General features: G+C 43.0%; 1 protein-coding gene across 1 annotated transcript in view; it reads left to right on the top strand.

Annotated features, from left to right (window-relative positions):
- Nucleotides 1-13405, top strand: part of LOC116979993 (D-beta-hydroxybutyrate dehydrogenase, mitochondrial-like) — a 52071-nt gene extending 38666 nt beyond the window's left edge. The window contains exons 4-5 of the mRNA XM_033032025.1: nt 10403-10555; nt 12627-13405. Of these exons, the coding sequence (XP_032887916.1) occupies nt 10403-10555; nt 12627-13096 (623 nt within the window). The 3' untranslated portion in view covers nt 13097-13405. The remainder of the gene's footprint in view (nt 1-10402; nt 10556-12626) is intronic.
- Nucleotides 13406-27166: the final 13761 nt, after the last annotated feature.

The following is a 27166-nucleotide window of genomic DNA, read 5'->3' as shown; positions in this document are numbered from 1 at the left end:
AATCGATATCTCAAATTTTTGGGTGATAATTTGTGAATTCTTTAAAGGCGGATTTCCATAACCCAAATAGTTGTTACACAGCGGTTGCCTGTATATGATTTCTTCACTAAAATTTGATCCAAGTTCTAAATGCAATAGGCATGTAACAAAGTGATCTGATTTGTACATTTAGGTACAGTAGGTTAGAATTCAGTTTTGAAACTAAAAATGATGTAAAAAGACACCATTGATCCAATTTTTTCTATTTCATTTGTAAGCACGTGTCAAACTTTTGCACTAATGTCCACTGAGACATGCTTTTGTTAACTACAAACAGTTACGTTTATGGTTATTCCAGATGGAAGCCAGTCTCCAGCCTACTTGATTCACATTATTTGACATCAAGAAATGCTTGAGAACACTGGATGATAAGAATATTTTAAGAAACTGTTTAATTTAAAGATAGAGCATGGAAGCAAGCCCGTCTACCGCATCCGCGCCAACCAACGGTCACCAATCGCACTGGTTCTATCCTACACACTCGGGACCATTTACTGAAGCCAATTAAATCTGCGTGTCTTTGTAATGTGGGAAGAAACCGGAACACTCAGAGAAAACCCACGTGGTCACTGGAAGAACATACAAACTGCATAGACAGCACCCGTAGTCAGGATCAAACCCATGTCTCAGTCGCTGTATGGCAGCAACTACCACTGCGCCACTTGGCTCATTCAGTATTTTCTCATATTTCTTACTGCTTTGTTAGCTGACCTTTCTATAGAACGTGTAGTACAGATAACTAATCCTTGGTAGACACAAAATGCTGGAGTAACTCAGCGGGCCAGGCAGCATATCTGGAGAGAAGGAATGGGTGACGTTTTGGGCTGAGACCCTTCTACAGACTGAAATTCAAGGGAAAGGGAAATGACAGATGTAGACGATAATATAGAGAGATATAGAACAAATGAATGAAAGATATGCAAAAAAGTAACAATGATAAAGGAAACGCGCCATTGTTAGCTGACTGCTGGGACAGAACAAAAAGCTGGTGTGACTTGGGTGGGGGTGGGATGGAGAGAGAGGGAATGCAGGGGTTAATGGAAGTTGGAAAAAACCCATATTCATACCCCTGGATTGTAAGCTGCCCAAGTGAAATGTGGTGACGGAAAGTCAAAACCCTGCAAGCTGAATCTGCCATCTATCACAAATGACAGCACACAAAGTATTGTGTAGATATACACTTTATCAACAGATCTTAAAACAAGGAGGGAATTCTAAAGACATTACTGTTATGTATTCGGGATGCTTAGCACACTTGAATAAAGGCTCGGACACGGGAGTAATCTTACAAGCTTCTTTACTACAGGACGCCACCTTGAGTCTCCCGCACATGCGTACTTGCACAACATATGACAAGACATTCATTACATATGCTAATTACATATGCTAATTATCACATACCTAACACTCCTCCCCCTTTAACTTGGAGGCAGGTAATACCATTTCTATTACATACCTAACACTCCTCCCTCTTTAACTTGGAGGCAGATAACACCACTTCTATTACATACTCAACACTCCACCCCCTTTAACTTGGAGGCAGGTAACACAATTTCTATTACCTACATAACACTCCTCCCCCTTTAACTTGGAGGCCGGTAACACCATTTATATTACATACATAATACTCCTCCCCCTTTAACTTGGAGGCAGGTAATACCTTTTCTATTACATACACCGCACTCCTCCCCTTTTAAGTCCATTTCACCTGTACGGTATATGCTCTTTTCCTACCCATCATTGAATAATACACTGTTACACAATGGTATTATACGTAAACCAAATACATTACCCCTTGCTTTATGAGTTCTCATTTTCTGGTTCATGTATTTGTTTTGTTTTCCTCTTTGTAGGTGGGATCTGACCCATGGCTGCAAGTTTCCATTTTCTAGCAGCTTCCTCTGCTGTTCAGTTTCCCTTCTCTGATTATTTATCTGCTCTTGGTGTTTCATGAGATTCTGCAATGCCTAACCCTTTGTCCATTGCTCAGTGAAGGAGGCTCCATGCTCAGTGAAGGAGGCTCCATGCTGGATTATACTGAAGTGTCCTAATTGCAATCGGTCCTGCCTACTTTTGTCTTGACCGATCAGCCTCCCTTCTTTAGACTTTTCTATTAGCAGCTTCTACTCATTGTCACACATTTATTCAACCTTTCCTTGCATCGTTCAAGCCTTTTCTGTTGTTCATCTACTCGTCTTCTTAAGTCACCTTTCTGGTTCTTTATCAAGAAGTAGGATCTATATTGTCTTTGCAATACAACACTGGCTTTCCTATATTGTTTAAGCCAGTGTATCGTTTAAGCCTTTTCTGTTGTTTATCTATTTGTCCACTTAACTCTCCGATACCAACTCATATGGAGTACTGACTGCACTTTTACAGTAGCTCTCTTTTGCTTAACCCCCTGCCTAACCATCATACTCTTGTAGGCAGTCTGAATGGTAATAGTTGCATCCCTCATTGACTGATACTGCACAAACTGGGAATGCCCTATTTTGCATGCTTTGTACCATCTCTGGATCGAAATGACAGCTTGGTAGCGTGCCCTTAATCGGTAACCACGGTATGCTGCTTGCAGAGTGACTACAGCCGCCTTTTGCATTTAGAAATGCTTTCTTGTAATGCACATTCTTATGAATGACTTAATACGGCGTGCTGCCTTGATTTTCTCTACCAATACTCTGGCTTTGAACCCGCGGTATAAGGCCTGAATACCAATCACTGCTTTTCTCCAACTATCATACTGTATCACTTGGACATCTCTTATCTGGCATGCTCGGTATCGTTGCTGTACCGCAATGGCAGACCAGCGTAGCTTCTTAAAATACTGACGCTGTTTATGCACCTGTTAATAAGTCTGTATGACCTTGGCAGATTTATGCATGCACCACAGTTGCTTTCGAACAAGCATTCCTCGGTAGGCTGCCCGAAGCAGTACAACACTGCTGCGTACCTTCATGTAAGTTTTGCGATTACTTACCATTTGAAGGTGTGTCCTATAATGGGTTTGCACTATTACAGCTGCTAATCTCATTGCCTTGTATTGACGGTATATTCTATGCATTCTAAATGCTGCTTGTATTACCGTTGCTGCCTTCTGTTTGTTCCGGATCTCTCTCCATACCTTCATAACCCTAAATGCAGCATGAATAACTAGAGTTGCCCTTTGAATGGCAATTTTCCTTTGCCTTTGACTCCTTTTCCTTTGCCTTTTACCTTTGGCCTTTTCCCTCTGCACTTGACTTTGGTCATTTTGCACTTGACTTTGGTCCCTTTGCACTTGACTTTGGTCCCTTTGCACTCGACTTGTGTCCTTTTGCACTTGACCTTTGTCCTTTTGCACTTGACCTTTGTCCTTTTGCACTTGACCTTTGTCCACTGAGGGACTCCCTGCCCTCTTTAGTTCAGGCTCCTTGCCTCTGGATGCCCTTGGAGGTTTTGGCGAGAAATGAGCCATTAATACCTCCTTACACTCCTCGTACGTTTTCTCTTTGGGCTTTGCTGGCAGCAGTAACGTACGTAAGGTATGATAACCCTCTCTTCCTAAGGCTAATATGAACCATGCTCTCTTCTTCTCCTCTGCAGCGATATCATTAGAAATGAACGAAGCCTCCAAGACTTCAGTCCATTTCTCAAAATTGCACCCAGAATCTAACTGGGGCCACTTTCCTACAATTGAAGTAGCCATGTTACACTGTTGCTATTCAGGTACACTACGTTCTGTTCTCTCACACAGTGTTCTCTGCACTGGACTTATTTCTTTTACATTCTAAGAGATTATCCAGCTCACTGACTATTACTAAACCTTATAATAATAGTATAAATCTCACATAAAATCTCATATAAAATATAGTATAATCTTATATTTCCTTTGGTGAGGCCCTTTTCTATTCCTATTCCTTCTATGCACACAGATTTACTTCAATTATTGATAACAGTGACCCATACATTAAATCCAAACAGTCCCGCTTTTACTGTTAAGGAATAGTGAACAATGTATTACATTCAACAGTCCCGCTTTTACTTTGAAAGATTTCACTGGTCCAGCTTGTTGGCCTATGGACTCCGGTGCCTTCTCGACCTCTCGAGCTGTCCCCACCGGTACTTTTGCTGCTGGCCTCACCAGACCTCCACTTTTGCTGCTTTTGCTGGCTCCCCCGGGCTTCACCGTTACTTTTGCTGCCGCTGGCTCGCTGCCAAGTCGACTCCCGCTGCTCTGCTGACTTGCCTGCCCGCTGGCTCCACAGCCCTCCCGGCTGCTACTGGACCTGCTGCTCAGCTTGTCGCTGGCTCCGTGGACACCCTACCGAAGGCGAGTCGCTGCTAGTTACCGCTGCTAGTCCCCGCTGTTCCAAGCGTCAGGACTGTGCCCCGCCGTCGGGGGCTGGCTAAGCGCTGTGTCCCGCATCTCTTGCGCGGACCCGCTTCTCCCTCGGTCGGCTTTCTCTCGCGACCGGGCTGACTCTGCTCCCGATCGGGCTGAAGTGCTTGAGTGCTGTCCTGCTTCTCTCGTGCGGACCCACTCTTTGCTCGGGGCCGGACTTCCTCTCACGTCCGGGCTTTCCCCGCTCTCGGCCGTCCCCTGCGACCGGGCTTTCCCCCTCGGCCGGTCCGCTTTTCTTACGCGGCCGGACCCTCTTTTCTGCTCACGGTCGGGCTGACTCTAATCCCGACCGGACCTTCTTTACTTTCTTCCCCCACCGGGTTGACTGTTCCCGGTTGGGCTGAAGACTCAGCCTCTGTCGGTGCTTCTCTGGACCTGTCCGTGGCCAACACGGTACAAGGCCCTCACCCGACGTCTGTGGCTGCTACTGGGGCTGGCCGTGGGCTACACGGTCCTCTTCTGTCGGTGCTTCTCTGGACCTGTCTGTGGCCTTCACGGTACTAGGCCCTCACCTGACATCTGGGGCTGGCCGTGGGCTACACGGTCCTCTTTCGTCGGTGGCTCTCTGGACCTGTCCGTGGCCTTCACGGTACTAGGCCCCCACCCGACGTCTGTGACTGCTCCTGGGGCTGGCCATTGGCTTCACGGCACGAGCCCTCACGCGACGTTTGAGGTTCAAACGACGGACGTTTAACTGCCCTGTTTGTTTTCCTTCGCTCTTCCCTGAGCTATTGCTTCCCGTTCCTACCTTTTTTCGTTTCTTTTTTTTTTTCCTTTTCACGCCAATTCAAAACCATTTGGCGCCACATCTTTAGGCTTCGTGCTGTTCCACTTTGTTTCCAAATACACTTCTTTCTTTTTTTTAACTTTGTTTTTGATTCTTCTTGCTGGCCTTGTTCTTATCTTCGTTCTTTTATCCTCGTCGCCAATTGTTATGTATTCGGGATGCTTAGCACACTTGAAAAAAGGCTCGGACACGGGAGTAATCTTACAAGCTTCTTTACTACAGGACGCCACCTTGAATCTCCCGCACATGCGTACTTGCACAACATATGACAAGACACTCATTACATATGCTAATTACATATGCTAATTATCACATACCTAACAATTACTTTTTGTGAGGAACTCATATGCCCAAGCAATGCTTATCTTTCTGTGGGATTTGTGGAATAGACTTTGTTTCAAACCTGCTCTGGTCCTCTTCCACAGTTCTTTTGCTGGTACATCAGGGGTTACATTTTAATGGTGCTGCTTCCTGCACTTCTACAGTACTCAAAAACGTTTAATATTTTGCTGCTAATTTCAACTCTATTTTCACTTTTATGTGGTTCATCTCTGACTACTCTCTTCCCTTTCTGGATGTCCATGTCCATCTTGGAGGATAGGGTTAGTCACAAATATCCATTACAAGCCCATATTCTTGACTATACCTCACCTACCTTGCTTCCTGCAAGGACTTAATTTCATACCCAGCTCCTCATATATGCTCCACTGACAAGACCTTCCACATAGGGGCCTCAGATATATGTTCCTTCCTTCTGAACCATGATTTTTGCTTTCCCATAATTAGCAGAGCACTTGACTGCATCTCATCTGATTCCCCAACTCAACCTCTACGCTGTGTCTGCCAGTACCCAGCAAGGATAGAGTTCTTCAGTACTTGATTTCTACCCCACCAGCCACCACCTTCAGTAGGACTTCCTTTCAACTGTCTGAGATTTCACCACTAGACACCTCTTCCCCTCCTCTTTCAGTTTTCTAATAAGGCCTTTCTCCTGACACAAAATGCTGGAGTAACTCAGCGGGACAGGCAGCATCTCTGGATAGAATGAATCGGTGACGTTTTGGGTCGAGACCCTTTTTCAGACTTTCCCTCTGTGACTGCCTACCTGGCTCTTCTATTCCCAATAACCATTCCCCGTTCTCGTGTAACCACAGGCAGTTCAACACCTATCCTTTTATTGCTTTCCTTGCCATTATCCAGGGACCTACAAAAGCCCTCCAGGTGAAGCAGTAATTCACTTAGTTTTTGTGTACTGCATTTAGGGTTCTACAGTGTGGTCCCCATTACTTTTGTGTAACTAAGTGCAAGTTGGGTGACTGGTTTGTGGAGCACGTGTATTCAGTCTGCAGGGACAAGCTTGAGCTTCCTGCTGCCTGTCACTTTCATTCTCCAAGTGTAGACTTGGCGACCATTTAGCTGAACACTTGCGCTCGCTCCGCCAAGATCTACTGGATTTCCCGGTTGTTAACTATTTTAGCTCCCCTTGCCATTCCCAGGCTGACCTTGCTGTTCTGGACTTCATATACTGCCAGAATGAGGCTACGCGCAAACTGGAGGGACAGCACCTCATATTCCACGTGGGCTTACAACCCAACTATATGAACGTTGAATTCTCCAATTTTTAGGTAACCTCTAACTGAACTCCTTAATCTTCCCTCCCCTGTCCCCCGCCTGGACTCCCATTTATTTACCCCCCCCCCCTGCGCTCCACTCTCTTCACAATCCGGTACTCTTCAAATGTGTGTCACACACCTTCTGTTTTTATCTTTGGCCTTTGTTCTAGCCGTATGCCTGTCAACCATCCCCCTCGCCTGTGTCGACTTATTACCTGCCATGCTTTGTTTTGCTCTGCCCTCTTCCACCTTTCTTCTCACCCCACATACAGGGCAAGACAAATTTCACGTGACAAATAAATGTCCTTTGTCCTTTGTAATCTGAAGAAGGGTCTCAACTCGAAACATCACCAATCCATATTCTCCAGAGATACTGCCAGACCTACTGAGTTATTCCGGCACTTTGTGTTTTTTTAGCTATTAACCAGCATCTGCAGTTCTTTGTAGCTAGTCCTTACCTCTCCTTCTGTTCTATCTGATTGTGATCTCCAGCTCTGTTATAACAGGGCCGAACATGAGCTCAAGAGACAGTACGTCTACCTCTGTCTGGGCATGTTTCAGCCTTGGAAATTGATATCATATTTCTTATCAGCTCTTCCTGTTCGTGCAACCTGATCTAATGGGCATTTTTTCCCTCTTGTTTCCTCTTGCTCTCCTTCCACCACTCCCCTCCTCCCCACTAAGTTAATCCCCACTGCAACCCTGGCTTCACTCTTTTTCCATCCCTCCCCTTTTGTCTCTGCAACTTAACACCAACTTTTTTTTCTCTTCCCCACTTCTGGCAATGATATTTTATCTGACCAATTAATTCTATTTCTCACTCTGAAGATGCTTGTTCACCTTCCAGCATTTTCTTTTATATTTTGGATTTTGAGAATCAGTAGTTTTTGGATTTTTCACAACTTTCTATAACTAACTGGAAAGTTAAGTCATCTATAGTTTTCACTTACCCCTTTTTAGCAGACAAATGCACCACATAATTGTGCCAGCTGTATTTCAATTGAAAGTACTTTCTCCTCTTAGTAAGAAGATTATAAGCTCAAGTTTATCTCCGGAAACTTGAATATGAAAGCTTGGACTGATATTCCGGTTAAATACCGAGGAGTTGCTGATGTCTTGAAGTTGTCTTTCGGATAAGATTTAAAACCATTTTCTTTCTCAGGTGAAAAGTTTCAAAGTCAATATTTGTCTCTTAATCAATAATTCTAAATCACATTATTGGGACATTATTATGTTGCTGTTTATGGAAATTTATTGTTAGCAAATTTCTCATTCTGATGGTAATTGTACTTCAATGTAATGAATTGGCTGTTGTGCATAGAAAGGCAGAAGGTGTTAAGTAAAAGCAAGTTTGCCTTTTTCATTTACTGTTGAAGAAAAAAATCCACTTCCAGAGCTACATGTTTAGTTACATGTCAGATCTGTGGAAGCAAAGATTTACTGATATACAGGAAGGCAGCATCTTGCGGGTCATTTTGAAATACTATGGACAGACATTTTGACTGGGAGTTTGGAGTCAGTGATGGACATGCAGAGGGTGCAGGAAGGAACTACAGATGCAGGTTTACACCGAAGATAGACACAAAATGCCTGAGTACTCAGCGGGACAGGCAGCATCTGGATAGAAGGATCGGGTGATGTTTCGGGTTGGGACCCTTCTTAAGATTCTTCAGACTGAAGAAGGGTCTCGACCCGAAACGTCGCCCATTCGTTCTACCCTGAGATGCTCAAGCATTTGTGTCTATCTTCGACATGCAGAAGGTGTTTGGATATCTTGAGTACAGATGCTAATGCATTCTGTCCTTGCTACATTACTTCAAGAATACATCTGGGTACTTGTTTTGGAAGCATGGCACAATCATGGTATCATGAAATTAGATGGACCTTATGAATTAGTTATTCAATTTATTTCTGTTTTAATGTGAAATGAAGACACAGACAGACAGACAGTGGAGATTATTTTAAAGATTTAAACAATAGACGATAGGTGCAGGAGTAGGCCATTCGCCCCTTTGAGGCAGCACCGCCATTCAATGTGATCATGGCTGATCATCTACAATCAGTACCCCGTTCCTGCCTTCTCCCCATATCCCCTGACTCCGCTATCTTTAAGAGCCCTATCTGACTCTCTCTTGAAAGCCTCCAGAGAATTGGCCTCCACTGCTTTCTGAGGCAGAGAATTCCACAGATTCACAACTCTCCGTGTGAAAAAGTTTTTCTTCATCTCTGTTCTAAATGGCTTACCCCTTATTCTTAAACTGTGGCCCCTGGTTCTGGATTCCCCCAACATCGGGAACATGCTTCCTGCCTCTAGCGTGTCCAAACCCTTAATAATCCTATATGTTTCAATAAGAGTACCTCTCATCCTTCTAAATTCCAGAGTATACAAGCCCAGCCGCTCCATTCTCTCAGCATATGACAGTTCCGCCATCCCGAGGATTAACCTATGCTGCACTCCCTCAATAGCAAGTATGTCCTTCCTCAAATTTGGAGACCAAAACTGCACACAATACTCCATGTGTGGTCTCACTAGGGCCCTGTACAACTGCAGAAGGACCTCTTTGCTCCTCTACTCAACTCATCTTGTTATGAAGGCCAACATGCCATTCTCTTTCTTCACTGCCTGCTGTACCTGCATGCTTACTTTCATAGACTGATGAACATGATTCTTTATAATTTTTACGTAGCTCTGTAATATTGTATTTTCACAAGAATGACAATCTTATTGGAAGAGGGGGAAGTTAAATACTACTAAGAAGCATCATAACCACTGTCATTTCATTTTCAAGATACTAGCACCAGCTCCACTTACTACTCAGCACTTTTCTTTTGCCACAGCCATTCTCTAAATTAAATTGGTCTTTCTTAATCTGTAAATTGAAAACCCTAAGAACAGGAGTGGAATCCATCCCTTTGTTCAGTAAGTAATGCTGTAAGAATTCAAATAACAAGCCGAAGAGAGTTATGAGTATTTCACTATCATATGTACCAACAACAGAACAATGACATTCTTAATTGCAACAGTTTAACAGGCCTGCAAAAACAACAACAAATAGATAAATATATAATAATCAAAATACAGTAAATGAATAACTGTAATACTAGGTAATCATAATAGGGTAAAATACAAAAGTTTGTGGTGCAACTAAAAGCACTGTCCATAGAAGATCGTCATGAGATAGGTTAGTTAGAGGTTAGTGTTGTGTAGTGTTCAAGAGCTTGATGGTTGCTCAGCAGAAACTGTTGTGGAACCTGGTGGTCACAGTTTTCAGGCTCCTGTACCTTCCCCATGGTAGTAGCAAATTGAAAGCCTGATCAGGATGGTGTGGGGCTTTGATGATATTGACAGTTTCTTTGAGGTAGTGCCTATAGATCCCTAATTACATTTTTGTATTTGGTCAGGAAATGTTGAAAATCCGATTCTTGTTCTCGGAATCTTTAGCATGAAAAGTTCCAAACTCTAGGTCAGCTATAGCAACTGTCAATCTTTTTGTTATATTCCATTACATGTTACATGGAGGATTTTGTGATGCATGAACAATATGTACGGCACCGAGTTAATATGCTGTGTCCTTTATTCAGGACTCTGGGGTGTGGTGAACAATGCTGGCATCTCCACGTTTGGGGAGGTGGAATTTACAAGTATGGCACATTACAAGGAAATTGCAGATGTCAACTTGTGGGGAACTATGCGAGTTACTAAGGCATTCCTTCCCCTTATCCGGCGAGCTAAGGGTGAGTAATATTGTGTTTTGAAATCACAGATACTAGATGCCTGAAATGAAAGCCAGCACAACGTTTAATGAATATAACTAGGTATTGGTTAAAGAAGAAATTAATTTTAAACTAATTTGATATTTGAATCCGATTTTAGTGGATTTACTTTCCTGATACTGGTTTCCTGTTAGTACTGGTTGATATCTGTTTCTACTGTACTTTGTAAAAACATGTTTTCTTCTCTATTAGAAAAGAAGACCTATAATGTTGTTCTAATTCATTTGAAAGGTTTGTTCAAAACACTGTGTAACGGTTGAACTGGATTTTCACATTTGCAACAACTGCAGTGCTTTTGGCAGGGGTTCATTAATGATTTTTAAATAAAATTGCTGAATATAGTTATTAGACCAGTTTTAACAATGCAGAAGCTGTTGTGTACTCCCCTCTGTTTCAACCAGATGTATGGAAAGTTATTGTCGAGATGCATGCTGATGTCTGCAGGGATTTATTGTTGAAAGTGTAATATGTTCATGTCAATAATTGAGGCTTGACGCAGACTGGACATAAATGGAAAATGCAGACATTGTGATATACATTAAGAAGGGATAGAAAGGATAAGGACAAAAAATGGAGAGGCGGTTTACTGAATGGGGAACTGCATCCCACGAGAGGGATTGACATGAGAAAGGACTATATCTAAAGTCAATGAGTTTTAGAGTTTGAAGGTAAAAAAGGAACTATTCCACACCGTCATTGTATTGACTCCAGATGGAGTCCCTTGCTGGGGAGGCGGTGCGGACCGGGGATGATGTTGGCAGCTCGGCCTGAAAGTGGCTAGGGAGGCGGTGCAGGTCAGGGACAAAGTTGGCAGTGGAACTGAAGGTCAGTAGGACCATCCGATATAACTGAAATCCGTTATAAAGAAGTCCGTAATAACGAGGGATAACTGTAAGTAAGGAAGTTGTAAGTAATTATAGGAGGCATTGGATAAGTACTAGAGGAATCATTGTTCAGCTGCATTTGGAGCTTGTCAGTTGCTGCTTCCATTTACTCTAGACTTAGACAATATTCAGGCATGGCTCCAGGTATTAAGTAGCATTTGCACAATATAAGCACTAAGCAATGACGGTCTCTAGAAGTGATTTTCTCGGTATCTACTATTGACTTTCAAATGCATACTATCATTTAATTCCCCTGCTGTGGTGGGATGGGAATTGCTATTACCCCAGAAACTGAGTGGTCCAACTAGACACCCACTGTGACAACAACGACAGGCCAGAAACTGGATCATCTATCGCAAGTGACTCACTTCCTGATTATCCAAAGCCTTTAAGCTATCTACAAGGCACAAGTCAGCAGAGTGATGAAATATGGTCCAACTCACTGAATGAGAGCAAGTCCAGCAGATGCCAAGAAACCTAATGCTCCCCAGTGCTAACCAGCCTCTTGATTGGCACTATTGACCAGCCATTCATTGTGCGGCTGTACTTTGATTCATCTGCCGCAAAATGACAGGGCTTCAGTGACAGAATCTCCCACACATGCAAAAGCTAGTAGGATTAAAGCATCATGTGGATGGATATTCAACCATCTTAGTTCCTCTTCAAACTGCAATCCAGCTTTTGTTGGATTTTCCAACCTAACAGCACAGTGGAAGTACCTTCCCCACAAATACTTCAACAATTCACAATAATGGTGTGTAGCTACCTCACTTGGTGATGGGCATTAAATACCAACAATGCTCATTCAATAATGAATAATACACAGATTGGAAACCATTTAAAACAGGCAAGGGCAATAATGTTTGGAACAATGATAGTGGAAGTTTTGAAAGAATATGAGAAAATATGAAATTCATAAATATTGTGTTTATTTTACCATAATATTTTGTAATCATGCAGAATTCTGCCAATGAAATGGGTGTGTCTCAGTAATAATGTTGTTGCTAATCTGTAATAAGATTCAAAATATATCCATGAGACCAAGTTTGAAAGGGTTTTAATCGTTTTTCAGCTGCAGTAAAATATCAAAAGTTCATTATCTTAAATTAATACCTTCTTTGAATTTGATTTGATTTTTTGCTTCACAGGTCGTGTTGTGAATATTGCCAGCATGTTTGGACGCATTGGCATTGCTGGCCAGTCTGCCTACTGTATTTCAAATTATGGAATGGAGGCGTTCTCAGACTGTCTGCGTTATGAACAACGGCGTTGGGGTGTTAAAGTCAGCATCATTGAGCCAGGAAACGTTGTAGCTGCCACAGACATCCTCACTCGTGATCACATTGAAAGCATAGCTCGTAGACTGTGGGATGAAACTGATGAAATTGTCCAAGAAGATTATGGAAAAGCATATTTCGATCGACAGACAATATCAATGAAAACTTTCTGTAGCAGCAGTTCAAAAGACATAGCTCCTGTTATTAATGCCATCACTGATGCACTAACTTCCAGATATCCATACTGTCGTTATGAACCAGTGGATACCTACTGGTGGATTAGATTGCATGTGCTGAACTACTTACCAACTCCAATAGCTGACTGGTTGTACAACAATTAACCAACCTTCCAGTGTGTTATCAGAGTGATCAGCTTCCAACGTATCGTGCCAATTTCCTCATCTTCCAGCTCCATTACTTAATGCCCACTAACTATTATCTTAACTCAAGTTTACCTGCTGGAATTGTATAAAAATTAATCATATCATACTTTATAAGTTTTATGTGCACTTCAATGCAATTACTTTTTATTTGAAGAATTATGTGGTAGAAATTAATTTGTTGTTATTTACGTTGAATGCTATGTACTGTAGTTCATGTCCAAAGCAGAGTGCAGCATGCTGCCACTTTATATACAGGGTATTCATTGATTTGCAGATTTTTTATTTCAGTATTGAGTATTTACTTTAATGTCATTTTAACTTACTTACATACACAGAAGAAACGAAAAATTGTTTCTCAATCAGTTCCCGTCAGTGCAGTTAATAAAAACAGAATAAATACATATAGCTTTAAAATTAATATTAACATATCTAAAATAGGCCTAAAAATTGAAATAAAAACAGACATTCAGACAGAACAGTGGCTGTGCTTTGACAGGTGCCTAGCTGTCAAAGTATGGGCGAGGTTAGATGTGTTGGTGTATGATGTATGAGGAGGGGACACAGTCCGTTAATCAGTCTTATTGCCTGTGGGAAGAAGCTGTGGAGCATCCTGCTGGTTTTGCAGCTGATGCTCCTGTACCTCTTCCCAGATGGCAGAATGGAGAAGATGTGGTGTGATGGATGATAGGGGTCCTTAATAATGGAGATGGCTCTGCGGATGCTGCGCTTCTGAAAGATCTCCAACAGGAAAGGGTGTGGAGCACCAATGATCCTACTGGCTGTCTTCACTATCCTGTTAAGTTGTTTTTGTTCATAAGCCTTGCAGCTCCCAAACCAGGAAGTGATGCCGTAGGTCAGTATACTCTTGATGGTGCCCCTGTAGAAGGTCCTTAGGTGAACAGTAGGGAAACCTGCTTTTCTTAGTCTCCGGAGAGGGTGGAACCGCTGCTGAGCTCTTTTGATGACTGCTGTGGTGTTGGTCGTAGAGGTCAGATCATCCGCCAGGTGAAGTCCCAAGAACTTCACACTGCTGACCCTCTCCACAGCAGCACCATCAACGTACAGAGGTGTGTGGTGGTGTTTTCCAGCCCTCCTGAAATCGATCACCATCTCTTTTGTCTTTTTCACGTTGAGGGTGAGATTGTGAGATCTGCACCACTCTGTAAGCAGCTCCACCTCCATCCTGTACGCCGACTCATTGTTGTCACTGATGAGACCCACCACTGTTGTGTCATCAGCGAACTTATTGATATAATTATGGCTGAGTCTGGCAGTACAGTCATGAGTAAGCAGACTGAACAGCAGGGGGCTTAGGACACAGCCTTGGGGTGAGCCAGTGCTCACTGCGATGGTTCTTGATGTCCGGCTGCCCACCCTGACTGTCTGCTGCCGCTGCGTCAGATAATTAAGGACCCAGTTGCAAGTGCCAGTATCCACCTTCAACAGCTTCAGCTTCTCCACCAGCTGCTGTGGGATGATTGTATTAAAAGCTAAGCTGAAGTCTATGAAGAGGATCCTGGCATAGGTGTTCTTCCGGTCGAGATGCAATAGTGCGAGGTTGAGTGTTGTAGAGACTGTGTCCTCTGTTGGCTCTGTAAGCGAACTGCAGTGGGTCCAGGTCGGCAGGGAGACAGTTTTTTAATGTGCTGCATGACCAGCCGCTTAAAACACTTCATTAGTATGGGTGTGAGAGCCACTGGACGAAAGTCATTGAGACAGGCTGGGTTGGGTTTCTTCGGGACAGGAACGATGGTGGCACTTTTGAGGCAGTTGGGCACTACTGCCTGGCTGAGTGAGATGCAAAGACATCTTTTAGTTGCTCTGCGCAATCCCTTAAAACGCGCCCAGGGATGTTATCCGGCCCTGCAGCTTTGCATGGATTGACGCTGGCAAAGGCCTTTTTAACTCCGGCTGTGGACAGCCTGAGTGACTGGTCGCTGGGTGATGGCAGGAGTGCTTGTATCTGGGTGGTATTTTTAGCCTCAAAACGTGCGTAAAACTCGTTCAGTTCATCTGGTAGAGAGGGGTTGTTTTGGCATATCCGTAGCGGGGGGGGGGGGGGCTTTTAGTCAGTGATGGTATGAAATCCCTGCCACAAGCGACGTGTGTCTTTGTCGTTTGTGAAGTGGCTGTTTAGTTTTTGTACATACCGCCTCTTCGCTTCCCTGATCCCCCGGGACAGATTTCTCCGTGCCAGTGTGTATGCTGCGTTGTCCCCAGATTTATATGCAGCATTCCAGACTCTCAATAGAGAACAAACTTCCCCAGTTAGCCAAGGTTTCTGATTGGCATGCCTCTTGACGGTTTTAACCAGTCACATCATCAATGGATTTATTAATGTATGCGATGACAGACTCTGTATATTCTTGGAGGTCAATGCCACTGTCACATGTTGCTGCCTCTCTGAAAATGGTCCACTGTGTGGTTTCAAAACAGTCTTGCAGTGCTGTGGTAGCTCCCTGTGGCCATATTCTGACTTCTCTGACCATTGGCCTGTCCTGTTTCACCCAAGGTCTGTATGCAGGTGTGAGCAAAACCGCCAGATGGTCAGAGTTGCTGATATGGGGGAGGGGGGCTGCTCTATATGAATCTTTGATGTTTGTGTACACCAGGTCTAGTTTGTTCTTTTCCCTGGTTGCAATGTTCACATGCTGGTAGAATTTAGGTAAAACAGATGTAAGACTTGCCTGGTTGAAATCCCCAGCTGCCATGAAGAAAGCATCGGGATGTTCCCTCTGCTGCTTACTGATGTTGTAGAGCTCTGTCATAGCATCCTTCACGTCCGCGCTCGGTGGTACATAGACGGCCGTTATGAAGACTGCCGTCAGCTCCCTCGGTAAGTAGAAGGGTCGGCATTTCACAGTCATTAGCTCTACGTGAGGTGAGGAGTGAGTAGAAACCACCACGGCATCCCGACACCACGATCTGTTGACATACACAGCCAGTCCGCCTCCCCTTGACTTACCGACTAGCGAAGCTACTCTGTCAGCTCTGTATAGGATTAGCCCCTCCAGCTGGATCGCAGCGTCCGTGATGTTCTGGTTCAGCCAGGTCTCCGTAAGGACGTAGACAGCAGTTCCTCACGCTACGTTGAGAAGCTCTCCACACTCTGATGTAATCCATCTTGTTGTCGAGGGAGCAGACATTTGCCAACATGAGTGTAGGCACTGCTGGTTTGTGTGGATTAGCGATTAGCCTAGCGTAGACTCCTCCGCGCTTCCCCCACTTCCGCATCCTGCTACACCGCTTACAATGATTCCTCACCAATGTTGCTCCAGGTGCAGCCGTGGCTTTCCTTGGGCCGATACGGCGCAGAAGTCCCAGCTCGCCCAGTACGCTCAGTAAGTGTTTGTCGTAACAAGAAACTTTGTTGTGAGTGTCCAACAGAAACTGTCGCTCATACTGCCGCACATACATATGCTCTCCTTTCACTCATTCTACAGTCACACCACTCGCTCCAATAACACACGAAAGCACTGAATTTTCACTGAGAGAGGCCGCTGCAAACACCGTTCGCGCCGCCATCTTGGTCACCTGATATATTGCTATTGATTCTTTTGGGGCCATCGGTTCATGAACCTATTTTTCCACTTTAATGAATAGAGAAGTTCTCTATATTCGGTATCAAGCCTTTTAGATTTAAAAAAAAAATTTCCTTCAAGTTTTCGCAGAATGCATCCATTTTGTAAGTTGAGGAATGGCTTTGCGAGTTTAGTATAAACTAAGTTGAATCCTGACTTGCACAGTAATGGGTTTCCCTCAAGTGCTCCAGTTTCCTCGCACAGGACAAAGATGTGCTAGTATGTTAATGGTTACTGAAAACTGCCCTGAATGTAGGCTGGTTACAGGAGAATAGGTGGGGAATTAAAAATTAGAGGGGATATGTGACAAGATATAAGATTAGTGTAATCTTAGTATGTAGGCGTCCTTGATGTTTGGTGGGCCCCAGAGCCTGCTTCCATTCTTTTTTTTTTTGTTTTTTTGTTTTTGTTTATTTTATTAGAAGTTAATACAGTACAAAACAGTACAGTGGCACCTATGGCACCTAATTTTAGGTGCCAACTATGTCATACCGTAATCCATTCTATGTACAACCTCTAGTTTTATGTTATGAGAAGGAAGTAAGCAAGACAAGAAAAAGAAAACAATAGAAAGGTGAAAAAGTGGAAAAATAGATGGTAGAGAGTAGAAAAACGTGAAGTGTGTATATAAAAAAGAAAAAAAAGAAAAAGTGGAAAGTAGAAATAGAAGAGAAGGCCCCTTAAAAGAGAATTTTTCAAATCTGTATTCGGAGATGTAGATCTATCCACGTCATAAACTGAAATCAGCAATCCTTACGGTACCTGCTTCCATTCTAAGACTCTAAAATTATTTTTATTTATATTGCATGTTTGTTGAAGGTAGCCATCCTAGAGAACACATTGATTTTTTTTCAGAGATGTTCTTTCTTGTCCTACCTGTATGGAAATTAACTTTTCTGTTATAGGTGACACCAGTATTCCATGGCTGCCATTGTGCATATCAATTATAATATAATTGGTGAAGTAAGACTTTCTACAAGAAGTACACAATTCCTCAACCTCCTGTGGTTCCGTTGAATATTTGAGAATAGATTCAGTCAGCTTCATTCAGCTAAAGAGAGATACTTAATGTGTGTTTCACCATTCTGTCTCAGCCGGGCAGATCATAATCACTGATAATCTTAACCCACGTACATACTGCTCAACAAAAAAAGTCCATTTGTTGATCCTCTAAATTATGTATGCCTGTCTTGCTGTTTGTTTGAAAACTGGTTGGCAACAGTTGTTAAATGAAAATTTGTAATTTTGGGTCATGAATAATCCCGGTTCTATGAATTGAACAAATATTGTGTTCTTTGCAACTACATTTTTATCATTTGAGCAGTGTATTGCCATTATTTACACTGCACGCACAGCCCTATATTAATGTAATAGACTATGGAAATAGCATTTCCGAATATATGCACCATCAGGTCTGCACTTACCACCAGTTTTCATATCTAACAGTTTTTTTTCCTTTGGAACAGCTCAATATACCCTCTGTTATTTGTAGCATTAGTTCTTCCTTAACCTCCAGTTTTGTTTCAGAGTTTGAGCTTCCAAGGATAAGATCAACCGAGATGGTGACAAGCTATTCTAAGTAACTAAAGAATCTTGATCTTCTGACAGGTGCCTTTTAGGAAATGCCTCTTGGTCACCAAACTACAGATTATGCTTTGATATGATTGATGATATATCTCCATTATGAATAGTGTCCATCTTTAAAGTTGATTTATCACTTGTCGAAATTGGCACTGAGGACAAGAAAAGCTGCAATTAAGAAAATAACTTTGGGGCCATGTAAATGAATTAGCAACATAATTTACCCAAGAGTCAATTTAAATATTGAATAGACTTAACAGATCCAGTGATCTTTGTTCTTCTGCTACAGCTGGGTCTAAAACTCAACTCTAGAGTAAGACCTCTACTTTTTAGAGTCCACGTTTAATATATTTTTTACATTGGAGAGAACTTTCCATGTTTTGAATCAGCTTCAAGAAGGAGGATTTACCATCCCTTTGCAATCATTTGCATGAACTACATCATTTGCATCCCTACACACTGAGGCTATGAGGTAAAGATTATTATTGGCTTGTTTTGGTGCTCTAACCTTGAACAGGGTAAACATGCAGATTGGACATGAGTTTGCTGACATGAGATCAAAGTGAACAGTGAAGTTCAATGATGATCTGTATCAATTCTGAGTAGTTTACACAAAATAAAACAATTTGCACAAGGTTCGTGAGGTTTACACAGTTCTGTTTTTTTACGGTACATTGGGTGTCATTCCATGTTAAGTCAAACAAGATTATAAATCATTTTCCGGTGAACCTATTTTTAAAATGGGAAAACTGAAGTGAACGGCCAGTATTCTCAAACTAAGAAAAAACAGGATTTTTCTCTGTATTTTGACTGGATTTGGGAAAAGTAGGAGTGGAGAATTGAGGGAAATAAGTTATGGAGAGGTGAAAGGTCAGGAATAGGTGGGAAAGGTTTCGTAGTTAATCTTCCTCTGAATCAAGGACCATAGATTTAAGGTGAGGGGCAAGATTTAATTTAAAAAACGGAGGGGCACTTTTAAACTGAGGATGGGGTGTATGAAACTAGCTGCCAGAGGAAGTAGTACTATACTGGCGCTTAAAAGGTACATGTACAGGAAAGGTTCAGAGAGATATGTGATCATTGTGGCCAAAGAGGACCAGATTAACTGGGGCATCTTGTTTGACACAGACGAATTGGATCAAAGGGCCTGGTTCCATGCTGGATGTTCCTGTGATTTTACAACTTTAAAGTTTGGTATCAAAATTTATTTTTATTTCAATCCTGCCACTACTGACAATCACATTCTCATTGTCTATCCTCTTCCAAGCAAATTATATAGTAACATGGGATGATGTTCCACCTAATAGGCGGTGCATTTCTCTGCATCCTCCCAATGCACCTGGACTTGGAGATTTGGTCATATGGACCTTCTATCACAGGGTGCTTGTGGCCACTCAAAAAACTGAGTGTTAAGAGAGGGACACAATGTCTGAAGAAGGGTTCTGAACCGAAATGTCATCTATCCATATTCTTCAGAGATGCTGCCTGACCCGCTGAGTTACGCCAGCACTTTGTGTCTTTTGTTAGATTGACAGGTTTTTATTGTTGTTCTGGCGATATTTGCTTCTTGTTATTTTTATCATGCAATACTATCATTTGTTTTATGGTCTGATGGCATTTGATTCAGTTTGTTCCTGATTAATTGTTAATAATATGAGCTCTGTTATATTGGAATTTCTCATCTATTGCTCTGCCTCCATTAAGGGTGCCAGTGGTGCAGCGGGCAGAGCTACTGCCTCACAGCAAGCACCAGAGACCCGGGTTCAATCCTGACATCGGGTGCTGTCTGTGTGGAGTTTGCACGTTCTCCCTGTGACCGCGTGGGATTCCTCCCGCATCCCAAAAACGTTTGGGTTTGTAGATAAATTGGCCTCTGTAATTTGCACCTAGTATGTAAAGGGGTGAGCAATGGTCCCCATGGAATGGGTGAGCAATGGTCCCCATGGAACAAAGGGCCCTTTTCCATGCTGCATCTCTAAACTAAACTAAACTAAACTAAACTAAACTGAAGAATGTTTTAAAAGCCACAACTAAACTTGTTCTCATAACTAAGTCAGTAACGCCTTCCTCATCTTTAATTCTGACCTACTTTCTCGGTGGATATCTGCAAGTCATCAGTGAATAATATATATAAAAGAATGTTGTTGGCCATTTGCTGTGTGTAGCCTTTGTTTAGAGACACAAGAAACTGCAGATGCTGGAATCTTGGGCAAAACACAAAGTGCTGGAGGAACTCAGTGGGTCAGGCAGCATCAGTGGCGGAGATGGAATAGTAGTCTGAACAAGGATCCCGACCCAAGTCATGGCCCGTCCATTCCTGCCACAGATGCTACCTGATCTGCTGGGTTCCTCCAGCACTTTGTGTTTTGCTTTTGTTTGGGTTTGCTGTATTGCCTTTGCTGGATAAATGTGGTCAAGATTCTTGTGAGGTTCAATTTGCTCTCCAATTTAAGTAAGCATGAAATATATTTCCTGGCTTTGTTGCAAATAATGTTGGTAAGTATAACTACTTGCAGACCTTTCCTCGGTCAGCAGTTCCAAAAGTTCCAGAATGGGCAAATGGGAAATAATTATAAGTTTATAGATTTACGAAGGAAAATAGTGTTTAACAAATCTGTTAAGAGCTTTTAGACCAGCAAAATAAATAATGGAAAAGCCGTAGGTGGATTGTTGTTTAGTAACCGGATGTTACTAAAAAATAATGGAGCACATGGGATTGGGGTAATATATGGGTGTAGATTGAGGACTGATTCAGAAAACATCTGTAAATGGGTCATTTTCAGTTGGACAGACAGTGCCTATTACTAGGGTTCCATAAGCATCAGTGCTAGGCTTCGAGCTGTCAACAATTTAATTTAATAATTCTGAATTGGGTCAAGTGATAAATATGCATTTTTTTTAATGTTACAAAGCTGAATGGCGTTGTGAAGAGGAAGCAGAGGTTGTTGTAAATGTGGTGTCAGAGATGATGCCTGGTTCGGCCATGATTACACTGACACTCACTGTAGGATGAACTCACGTGATGTGCTTTATTTACAGTGACCAGCAAGTCCAGACAGCATGGTGGTCATGGCGCAGGTGCGGTGGTGCTGGCTATCTCGGGCTTGTCCCAGCATCTCCATCCTGGTCTTGAAGGAGGAGGTGTGGTGATAGAAACATAGAAATTAGGTGCAGGAGTAGGCCATTCGGCCCTTCGAGCCTGCACCGCCATTCAATATGATCATGGCTGATCATCCAACTCAGTATCCCGCACCTGCCTTCTCTCCATACCCTCTGATCCCCTTAGCCACAAGGGCCACATCTAACTCCCTCTTAAATATAGCCAATGAACTGGCCTCGACTACCCTCTGGCAGAGAGTTCCAGAGATTCACCACTCTCTGTGTGAAAAAAGTTCTTCTCATCTCGGTTTTAAAGGATTTCCCCCTTATCCTTAAGCTGTGACCCCTTGTCCTGGACTTCCCCAACATCGGGAGCAATCTTCCTGCATCTAGCCTGTCCAACCCCTTAAGAATTTTATAAGTTTCTATAAGATCCCCTCTCAATCTCCTAAATTCTAGAGAGTATAAACCAAGTCTATCCAGTCTGTCTTCATAAGACAGTCCTGACATCCCAGGAATCAATCTGGTGAACCTTCTCTGCACTCCCTCTATGGCATGATCTCGGGCTTCTCCCTGCAGTTCACTCTTGCCTCGAGAAGAGGCTGTTGTGTTCGATAAATCACCAGTCAGACAGCAGAGTTTGTATAGCAATGTATTTTATTAGACTACCTAATAAGGCACATACTGTAGACGCGTGTATCCGCGTTCACACTCGCCAACCCCGAGTACACAGCAAAGAGTGCCCCCTGGTGGTGACCTGGTGTTGATCACCTGGCACCCTTTGTGACACGGTCCAGGGCCAGGGTTCCCTCCTCCCGGCACCGTCTTTCATGGCGTTTCTCTTCCATTCAGAACGTGCCATACTCCCTCCTAATGAGCCAATCAGGCCATGCCACACCTAGCCGGTTGCGTGCACTGTTTCTGCAATACCTGTGGTAGGGGGCGTAGGTGGTCGGCCCCAACCATTGCAGTGTTTTGCTCAGCAAACCCAGACATAACCAGAGGTACACAAAAAAGCTGGAGAAACTCAGCGGGTGCAGCAGCATCTATGGAGCGAAGGAAATAGGCAACGTTTCGGGCCGAAACGTTGCCTATTTCCTTCGCTCCATAGATGCTGCTGCACCCGCTGAGTTTCTCCAGCTTTTTTGTGTACCTTCAATATTCCAGCATCTGCAATTCCTTCTTAAACACCAGACATAACCAGAATTGTTTGGGAACACGTTCGAACTTCTTCAACTTGTTTGGGAACATCTTCGAAAACATCTGCTTGTTTCCAAAGGGTTTGGAATGCGGTGCTGCTAATTTAGCTGAGTTCCATTTTAGCTGACGTGATCCGTTTGACCCTTACACAACAGAGGCGCTAGCGACCCCAGGCTTATCCTGGTGGTGGCTCTGCTTTGGGGCTTGAAGAGGCGGTGCTGGCGGTCTCTGGATTATCCAGGCCCCTCAGTCTTTGCCCCTGTATCTGGGTGCAGTCGCTTGTTGTCTGTGGACAGGAAGAGACACTGGTATCTCAGGATTGTCCCAGTCACAGTGTTAGCCTCAGTAAAGATGCGGGCTGGCTCGGGATACGTCCTGGCTGCCCAGCCTTGACCACAAGGTGGCGCTAGTGGTCTTGGGTTTGTCCCAGTGGCTCAGTTTTCCTTGAACCTGCAAAATGGGAACAAAGCAATCAGGAAGGCACTCTCTCCTTCTCTCCCTTCTGGATGGAATACCTGGGTTTTACACGGAGAAGGCTGACAAGGTTCTGGTGGGCTAAACCAATGTCCACTAGTTGGACGCAGCTGGTACCAATGATGCTGAGTATTGGCCTCTCCTGGCCAGTCAGCCAGTGGTAGGGATCAGAGTGGCATCAAAAAGACGGGACGCTGTCGCAGAAGAAATACACAGTCTAGGTGATTGGGTAAGGACATAGCGGATAAAATATTAAGTAGGAAAGATGTGAGGTCATCCACTGGTAGAAAAAGCTCGGAAGGAGGAATATTATAGAATGATAATGTGATTGAAGGGTCTGGGTGCTAAGAGAGACCTTGCACAGAAGCTGCTGAAGGTTAACATACAGGTACAGGAATCAAATGGTACTTTTTTGCTAGAGAATTTGGATGCAAACGTAAAGATATCTTCCTGTAATTATTTGAAATCCCAGTGAATTTACAAATGGACTATTTTGTACATCTAAAAGAAGAATATACCTGTGTAGGAAGGAACTGCAGGTGTTGGTTTAAACCGAACATAGACACAAAAAGCTGGAGTAACTTAGTGGGTCAGACAGCATCTCTGGAGAAAAGGAATAGGTGATGTTTCGGTTTGAGACCCTTCTTCAGACTCTTCTTCTTTCGTGTGGCGTGCACAGCCTAAAGTTGTTGGACAACTTGTTCTATTTGATGGTACACAAAATTGCTGGAGAAACTCAGCGGGTGCAGCAGCATCTATGAAGCGAAGGAAATAGGCGACGTTTCGGGCCGAAACCCTTCTTCAGATGCTGCTGCACCCGCTGAGTTTCTCCAGCAATTTTGTGTACCTTCGATCTTCCAGCATCTGCAGTTCCTTCTTGAACACTTGTTCTATTTGATCTTCCGTTTGTGCACGTCGAGTTGATTGCATTTGTCGAATCAGGGTGGACCACGTGAAGGTTGCAATCTTCCACCCCATCTTCAGACTGAGAGTCAGGGGAAAGGGACACGAGAGATATAGAGAGATATGAAACAAATGAAGGAAAGATACACAAAAAAAGTAACGATGGTAAAAGAAACAGCCCATTGTTACCTGTTTGCTAGGTGAAAACGAGTTACAGACAATGAGACTCAACAAAATGACTGAAGCTGGTACGACTTAGGTGGGGGAGGGATGGAGAGAAAGGGGATGCAAGGGTTACTTGGAGTTAGAGAAATCAATATTCGCTGGGTTGTAAGTTGCCCAAGCAAAATATGAGGTGCTGTTCCAATTTTCATTTAGCCTTACCCTGATAATGGAGGAGGCCTAGGTCAGTGAAGGAATGGGAGGAGGAATTAAAGTGTTTGTCAACCGGGGGATATGGTAGATCCAGGCGAACTGAGCAAAGGTGTTCAGTGAAACGATCGCCCTGTCTACGTTTGGTCACGCCAATATAAAAGAATATACCTGTGATACATGGCATGCATCATTGATTTCCAGAGTGAGTACTGGGATGAGTATTTGTCCTCTGAGAAGAGATAAGATAAGGAGTAGATAGGATGAATGTACAGTCTTTTACCCGGGTAGGGGAATCAAGAATCAGTGGACATAGGGGAGAGGGTAAAAACTTTAACTAGAACCTGAGGGGCAACTTTTTCCATGCAGAGGTGAGGGATGTCACAAAATTTTGAGATGTTAAAAATCAAGCCTGTAATTTATCCCACCAGATAAAGCATAACAAAACTTTTTAATGTGATACCTAATTCACATTCATATCTTTAGTATTAAAAAAGTTATGGCCATTTTCATACTCGGAAATTAGCATCTTGTTCCCTATTGTTTGTCCATTAACTTAACACAAAAGCTGTGATCGACGGCAAGGGCCGTTTTACACAGACATACATACAGATTGGTGTGTGGCAGCGGCGGCCACAATACGATCTGTATGTACTGTGGAAGTTTTTAGTCAGATATCTAGTATGAAAATATTGATCTTGGATAGACAAAAACTAGATAAGATGTTAAATACATGTCCTTCATACCTTTTGTTTGGCCCTGAACTTGTGATCCGTGATTTTGAAAGCGTTGAAGTTGAGCCCGACTTTCAAATCCAGCGATTCAATAGACCAGCAATGTCGCGTTGGAAATAAAATGCGAACGGGATGACAGAACGAGATTTCCTCTACGTCATAAGCTCGTCGTATGAGGAAATCCCACCGACAACCAATGAGAAACCAGCATTTTACTCACCTCCCCCCACAGCCTCTCGTCACGTGCGCAGGTCTAGAGCGCCACTGATGGCAGGGATTGGTACAACACTACAGAGGGTGGGCTATTTGGAACAAGCTGACAGAGAATGTAGATGAGGCAGGTACTATAAAACAGTAAATTAAAGACATTTAGACAGGTACTTGGATTGGAAAGGTTTGGAAGGATGTGGCCCAAACGCAGGCAGGTGGGACTAGTGTAGATGGGGCAGCTTGATCGGCATTGACAAGTTGGGCCGATTGGCCTGCTTCTCTGTTGTATGACTCTGAAATTTTGAAGAACATAAGGTAATATTAGTGCAATGTAATTCTTATGGGTTTTGACAGGACAGAGGCAAGGAGGGGACACAATCTCAAAATAGGGGATCACTATTCAGGGCTGAGAATTCTTTTCACCCAGAGAATGGAGAATCTTTGCAATTCTTTACCCAGGAGGATTCTGGGGACTCACTAGTTAAGTATATTTTGGGCAGAGATTGATAGGTTAGTAGACATTAAGGGATACGGGATTCGTTTGAAGATGTTGAGCTGAAGGGCCTGTTTCCACACTAAGTGAGGCCAGAGACCTGTTTTTAAAATTAATTTTGCGGATCGTGCCGAAGACGCATTTGAAGATGATTTACGTTCCATAGCCCTTAACAGTGCACAGATTTACACTTGACAGTTCATTTTCAAGTTGGCATGAGGTACGGGCAAAACAAAATAATGTTTTCCAAGATGGATGTTGCAAGATGAAAAGATTTATAAAGGGAGTTCCTGAGATTGAAATTTCACCAAGAAACAATTGCTAGGAAGGAAATCCCAAGGCCAAATCCAAAGGCCAGTAGAAGGGATTTGATTTCACAACCTATTGCTAAATTCTACATCAATACCAGTATCTTAACACAGCTAGAATTTTTTGGAACATTGCTTATGCAATCTTCAATTCTTTGTACATCGATAATTTTTTTCCTTCCAAAAAATTTCCAAAATTGCTTAATTGGCTGCAAAGTGCTTAGGGGGCATCCTGAGATCATGTGCTATATAAACTAAATTCATTCTACTTTACTGTCCCTCGACCCTTCTGCTCTCAATTGCATCAAGGAAAATGATAGCTGGTTTTGTCACTGAAGGGGTCGCTGATGAGATAGTCATTTTCCCGGATGACTATCGAGGAAACAGTGGTGACGTCTGTGCTCTGGGACTCCAATGTATGGCATGTAATGATCAAGTGAATGGTATTTTGTTAAAGTGAGCTGTTTTGAGTTTTATATATACTTCCTCCATCTCTTCCTCATTACCATTGTATGGTGTTGAGAGGAATAGATCTTATTATCGTAATTTTTTATTTACAAATATTTGAATTATTTCCTCTTCATTCACAATATCAACATTCATTAATAGTTATTGTCGTGCTTTGATCAGTATGTTTAAAAATGTGCTAAAATGACTTGGAAATTAGATCTTGTCTCTCTCTTATTAAATCTACCATCTTTGGCAAAGTAGACAACACCCTCAAGATTCCCGTCTCTTACCCCATGTGCAAAAGTCAGCCACAGCTCACATTTAAACAAGATTCCCAGTCAAGAGTCTGCTATGAATGTAAATAGCTGCAAAAGCTTTTTAGGGGATTGGCACCACTACATTCACATTGGGCTTCAGCATTGCACATCATCCAATTTTGGTTTATCACGTCCCTACCATTCCTTGACCTCACCATCTCCATCGCAGGGGACAGACTCCTGACCGACATACATTACAAACCCACTGACTCACATGGCTATCTGGACTACACGTCTTCCCACCCTGCCCCCTGTAAAGACTCCATCCCCTACTCCCAATTCCTCCGCCTACGCCGCATCTGTTCC

This window comes from Amblyraja radiata, chromosome 13 (genome assembly GCF_010909765.2).
Source record: "Amblyraja radiata isolate CabotCenter1 chromosome 13, sAmbRad1.1.pri, whole genome shotgun sequence".
NCBI classification, from domain to species: Eukaryota; Metazoa; Chordata; class Chondrichthyes; order Rajiformes; family Rajidae; genus Amblyraja; species Amblyraja radiata.
Note: the sequence above shows the minus strand (reverse complement) of the source record. Positions and strands in the feature narration are given on the sequence as shown.